We start from the raw sequence: 6,022 nt of genomic DNA, 5'->3' as shown, positions 1-6,022 counted from the left end.
TTATACCATCACTGGACTACTAATACTGCTAATGAGGATTACTGACGGATTTCTTTTCAACCATTGAGTTATACTTCCTAGAAAGGCAGTGTTTTTCAATGTATGGGTGCACCTAGGCCTACTTTTTCTCTTTTGGTACTGGGAATGTCTCTTAAATTATTCAGAGCTAGAGTGCAACATTTTCACTTCTATTTTTAAAATACTTTCTTAAATATGAATGAATTTTGAGTGGAAAACTGTAAGATTTCATTTAAGATCATAGTCAGACAGACATTTGTTAAAAGGAAAGGCAACATCCAAAGAGCTGAGCGGTTTTCTAACTACAACAGCTCAACCCTCTCTGATCCAAAGTCCCCATGTCAGATTGCCCTTAATCTGATCACTATCCACAGTCTGACTTCTTGACACCGTCATCTAGAAAAGTCGCATGTATAAAAAAAAAAAACACGGTCTGGAAGTGTAGACCTGCTGTGAGAGCTATTTCTATAGTCAAGAAAGTGACAGAAATGACAGATAGAGGTGTTGAACTAAAGAGTGTACTGGAGTGTTTTTGCCTCATCCTTCATTTTGATCCAGTGTCAGGTCTGTTCAGCTTGACTACCAAACTCTATTGTACCGGTAATGCCGTTTGTATGATTGATTATGAAGAAGGGATTTAGTGCACACGGTATGAGTCACTTTGAGGATGGCACCGTGGACATAAAGCACAAAGAAGCCGTTAAGTATCAGAAGGTGCCTTATTACACGAGTAAACCATGTTTTCAGCCAATTCTCTTGAGAAAAACACGTCATGTATCTCAGTACACATACCAGACGTGTTCACTGTCAACATGTTTAATAGATTGTTTAAACATTTCATTTGGTTGCAATTAGTCATTTGATGTTTTCATAGTGATTTGGTGTCCACGGATTTGTAAATCGCTTATAAATGTGCTATATAAATAAAACTTGATTTGGTGACTCGTGCTACAGAAAAGTTAGCAATTATAAACAGCATTATTTAACATTAATGAAGGTGTCCCACTTTCAGGAGATAATTCAAGTCTTACTATTGAAGAGAAAGCCTTGGAAAATCCCGGAAAGATGCTCAGGAAACAGAACACTGCGGACAGTCAGAATGAAAAGGATTGGAGAAATAGGCCAAATGATCCATTTACATGGCAGCTTGAGCTTTGTGTGCCACTGAACACGACCCTCTGCCTCAGTCTTCTCTCAGCACCATTACTCAGTTCAGTCTCTCTCTCACTCAATGTCCAGGCAGCATGCCTTTCCTCTTCGGGCTGACGTACCCAGCAAGAGCTGCAGCATGGTGACAGCGTCTACTCAAGCTTGAAATCTGAGCCTATTATGTCAACAGATGTTACAGACAGAGAGGAGAGCAAGCGTGAGAGAAGAAAGATTTAAAAAGAGGGGAAAGAGGGAGGTTGCATGTATAAAAAGGTGATATTTGAAGTTTATAAAAAGGAAAAAAACATCTAGGAGCACTACTTTAAAAAAAATCAATGAACAAAATAAATGCCCAAAAATTAACAAATGCAGAAAATGTGAAATTCATTTCAAAAGGTATTCTTCTGGAATGGCAAAGGTTTTGTAAAATAAAAATAAAAACACAAATGTTCTGTGGTGTAAAGATTGAACACATTTTTCCTTTGTAATTATACAAACAAGACAAGATCTAGGTGTAACTGTTTTACTGACATCAACGGGCACTTCTCTAAACTCAAACAACACATGCCAGGAGCACTTTATGAATCAAACAAAGACTAATTGTGCCTGAAAGAACATTACATTTTGAATCGGCAAACAAAACTAAAATCATGTGTAAAAGGAGGAACTGTTTAAAAAAGCCTGACAGTATTTCCAAGAACATCACTCACACTTATTTCAACAATTTCTGAAATTATAGATTTTTGATCATATGATAATTATATAGGCTGAATAGTTTAATGGAGCACAAATAGAAATAATACAGCCAACTCTATATTTTATTACACTCTTCTTGCCAGAACATCTTGGGATATTTCCATTGTCAAAAGTGTTTGAGTTAAGGGGCAGAAAGCAGCCTTAAAGAGGAAAGACTCTTGGTCAAACAAACAGACGCATGTTGTCCACAAAGCAGCACAGCACATACGACGAAACAGTTAATCTATTGAACTAACTTTTGCTTGAAACTGTGGGAAAAAAGCAATAAAATGTTGTTTGCTCAACAACATGTTTGTACAGAGAGCAAACAAGGGCATTTTAATTGGACCCTGGCACACGTTTGTATAGGCTAAAGCGCGTGTCTTGTTAAATACTGACAACAGTAAATAGTCATGGCATGTGGCAGGTGGGTTATCTTACACTGACTGTTGGCCCCTGTTAGAAGTGCAACTATGCTGCAGTCTTTCAGTCTGTGTGCCCCCAAAAAATGTGCCAGACAGCAAGTACATCGGCTTTACTTGACGGTTTCCTTTCTTCTTAACAAATGACTCTCACACTTTACACAGGGTTTTCCCTTGAAATGCTTTCTCTCGCTCTCTATATCTCTATTATGACAGCTCCTTCAGCAGCAGCTCATAGGTGGCATTAATGATCCCCCAGGAGAGCAGTGAACGGTGGTAGTTGAGAGTGGCCCCTCTGAAGAGCATGGCAACACTGCAGCCCCTTTCTCTCCACACTGTTAGCAGCACCTGTTTGCAAGGCTGGAAGGCTCCACCCACCTGAGACTGGGCCCGGGACTTGACCACATTTAAGGGATAGAACATAATGCCAAGGGCTGCCCCCAACAACCCTCCACATACAAAATCACTTGCGATGTGACCTGCCCGGCTATTGACTTCTGGGAGCTGCTCCTTGATGGGCCCACGGAGCCCGAAGAAGAGCACATTGCTGGGGCCGTTACGAATAAGTATAGGCACCAGGCCACGGTAGCACTCTCTGACACCATGCTCAGTCACTAGTGTCCGGAAGGTGTGGACTGTGTTTTTGAAGCGCCCGTGGTGACGATGGTCTTGTAAAAGAGTCTGCACACGCTCAAACGGCGTCAGGACGGCCTCTGCGGTTCCTGCCAACGCTGCAGCAAAGCTCCGGGTTGCGAGCTCCGGCATACCGCTGCCAGCGGCCCGGTCTAGTAAGACTCTAGAGAAGTCCTCGTACAGGCCAAACATGATGGCCACTGTAGTGCTCTTCTGGAGCAGCGGGGGCAGCAGACCCCGATACAGATTCCTCAGCCCATCCCTCTGCAGCTGCTGCAACGCCTCAGTGGCCAACACACCGTGTAACTGTTGGCGGAACAGCACCTTCTGGATGGGGAAAGTCACCACGATGTTGGTAAAAGCTGCAAACGAGCCGCAAAAATAGTGCTTCCCTTGGGTGCCCAGCCTGGCACCCAGAGCTCGAGCGGACAGCAGGGAGTAGCCCCCTTTTGTCAGGGCGGGCGCAGGCTGAGGAGTCCTGGACGACTCCGAGTCCATGGTGCTGACAGCCATGGGAGGCTCAGAGCTCCACAGCCTGGTCCTCCATCTTCACATCAGCAACACACTCTTCTGTAAAATATACACCCTGTGGAAGAGGGAAAATATCAGATATTCATATTAATATCAAATACACTCCTGATTATTATTCATTTGATAGTGTGACAGTTAAGGGATCCCCATACACATGAAAATGGGGAGATTGCATGCACTCACACAATATATTTCCTTCCATATTTTATTATCACATGGCCAAAATCACTGGAAAATTACACACAAAAAATAGAATATTGTCTCATATATAAGACAACTGTTATAATTTGATCTAAATATATTCAATTGAATATAGACAGCGATTGATTAAATATCAAATAAACACACAACTGCAATCTTGTAAATATGAAAATAGCTCCATTTAGATATCTTTCAACAACATATATAGTGAGACAATATATTTGTGAAGATTCTCTCTCTAATATGATACTGTTGGGTTGTACATTAAATGGCCTGTACAAGCTACATGTTGCCTCAAAACTGTTTAACACCTTCAGCCATCTGCTTTCCACTTCTAAAGCCATGTATTTGCCCTACCTACCTGGCAACTGATAAGAGTAATAACACGTTTACAATAGTTAGGGATTGATAAGCTTTGCAGGACGACAGTATAGAACAACTATAGGCAGCAGAAACACTATGTTTAACATACATTATAAAGCACCATATATTCATCCTTAACATTTAAAGTATTTAAGAGGCTAGTGGCACACCCTGCCATATGCAATAGAAACAACAAATCTTCTCAAATTAAAGCAACCTCCTATCTACATTTAAAATAAAAGTATAAATACATTCAGAGCAAGTTGTGTGTCAAATTATAGACCAAGGAGGATATAGTAGTGGCAACAGCTTTGAGGTCATGAGAGGTTAACCAAAGACCAAAGAGCATGTTAACCAAAATATCTTTCCAGAAATCCTTACACACATTTGCAGTCAGTATGACACACCTGCCACATGGCTACTGACCTGTGAGAACCAGTTATGTAATGTAAGAGTCCCCCAGGTTTAAAGTATGAGACATTTGTTCAAAACATGGAAGCTTTGAAGTGTCATTTCAGAGTGTACACAACAGCACACCAGCAACCACATGAAGGTGTTTCACCACTAACCAGTAAATTATACATATTGATAAGTATAATTTCTACAGCCAAGACTATTCATTCAGAGTTTATATCATTTCGGATAGTGGAGTTATGTTATGTTTCTGAGATTATATTTTCCTGTGTCACGTTTGAAAGGCAGCAAGCAAATATTAGTCAACACATTTTAAAATGTAAAAGTCAACCAGGTTATAATAATAATTTAACCCAATCAATAGATTTGAGCAGATGACAGCTTCCCATTCAGTAATCTGTTGTTTTCCCATTACTGCATGTTACGCCCTCTCCCTGTTTTTGATACTTCCTGTATATTAGCTTGCCGTGACATGCCTATTTTCCTAGCATGTGGGGCTGATAACATAGACTATATAGATCAACATAACTCACACATACATTAAAGCCTAATATCATCAAATGTTTAAATTACAGTAAGGGTACGAAACAATATTAGTTACTGTTATAATCCACAAATCAAAGGGCTAGCATGCTTAGCTAAAAAGCTAACTCACACACTCTGCTCAGCCAACATGGCTAATAGACTGTTAGCTTGACGGTGTTAATGACAGTGCCTACTCGGCTGTGTATGGAATACACGATCACATTTGGGATTAAGTTAGAAAGATGACACGACAACAGAGTCAGATATAACGGTTGTATGCTAACACAAAATATATGTCAGCCTAACATGCTAAGTGACTAGCATTACAGAGTCAACACGGACAAACGCTAGGTGTTGATGTTTGGTTGGGGACTTCTCTGACAGCGACTGGGTAGAAACAAGCATTTCTAGTTTTGATCGAGCTCATACATAAGTATTTACCTGGAGGGCAGTTTTCTGCAGGGTAATTGGGTCACTCACAACAGCTGTAGGTCGTGTCTGTCTGGGCTGCAGCAGCAGGTGACCGCGAAGACGCGCATGCGCAGTTATGCAGATCTGAAGTTATCTTTATTTAGGCATATATTACTCCTCTCTGAGTTTCCAACACCGTATCCTCATTTTTTCCCTAGTAACCCTTCAAAAATATGTTCCTTTCTAGCTACTCTCAGCCAATGATGATGTGTTCAATACATGTTCAGTAATTTCACCTAAATAACAATGCGAATCCGGAAAAAAAATATTGAAACGAAGGTAAACGGGTAGCTTCGTTTTAAATATGTTTCTTTCTCAAAATTGTACATAAACAACATCAAAGCGACTACAATTGTTTTTTCCCCGTATGTATCGCTCTTTGCATCTTCAAGTGGCCAAAGGGGGAACTCTCGGAAGTGATTTCAAAACAAAAGCCCTCGTCTGGTAAAAAAAACACTTAATCTCTCGCTCTCCCTTTCAGAGACAGACTGTATTGATAAAACTGTATTATAGAGGGCGGGGTGACAGCTTTCATAGTTCGGTTAAAGTTAGAAAGATAA

At 40.6% G+C, this 6,022-nt stretch overlaps 1 protein-coding gene across 1 annotated transcript; it reads right to left on the bottom strand.

Moving 5' to 3' along the window:
• Positions 1-818: 818 nt before the first annotated feature.
• Positions 819-5,976, bottom strand: slc25a51b (solute carrier family 25 member 51b). The gene is made up of 2 exons (XM_034230879.1): positions 5,433-5,976; positions 819-3,543 (listed from the first exon to the last, which is right to left on the bottom strand). Exon 2 carries the CDS (start codon positions 3,468-3,470, stop codon positions 2,532-2,534), a length of 939 nt encoding a protein of 312 aa, XP_034086770.1. The 5' UTR covers positions 3,471-3,543; positions 5,433-5,976; the 3' UTR covers positions 819-2,531.
• Between the last annotated feature and the right edge of the window lie 46 nt (positions 5,977-6,022).

This window comes from Gymnodraco acuticeps, unplaced genomic scaffold, assembly GCF_902827175.1.
Source record: "Gymnodraco acuticeps unplaced genomic scaffold, fGymAcu1.1, whole genome shotgun sequence".
Taxonomy (NCBI): domain Eukaryota; kingdom Metazoa; phylum Chordata; class Actinopteri; order Perciformes; family Bathydraconidae; genus Gymnodraco; species Gymnodraco acuticeps.
Note: the sequence above shows the minus strand (reverse complement) of the source record. Positions and strands in the feature narration are given on the sequence as shown.

Bases quoted from the DNA above. Each gene is read 5' to 3' on its own strand.
- slc25a51b (XM_034230879.1), bottom strand. From the start codon at position 3,470: ATGGCTGTCAGCACCATGGACTCGGAGTCGTCCAGGACTCCTCAGCCT.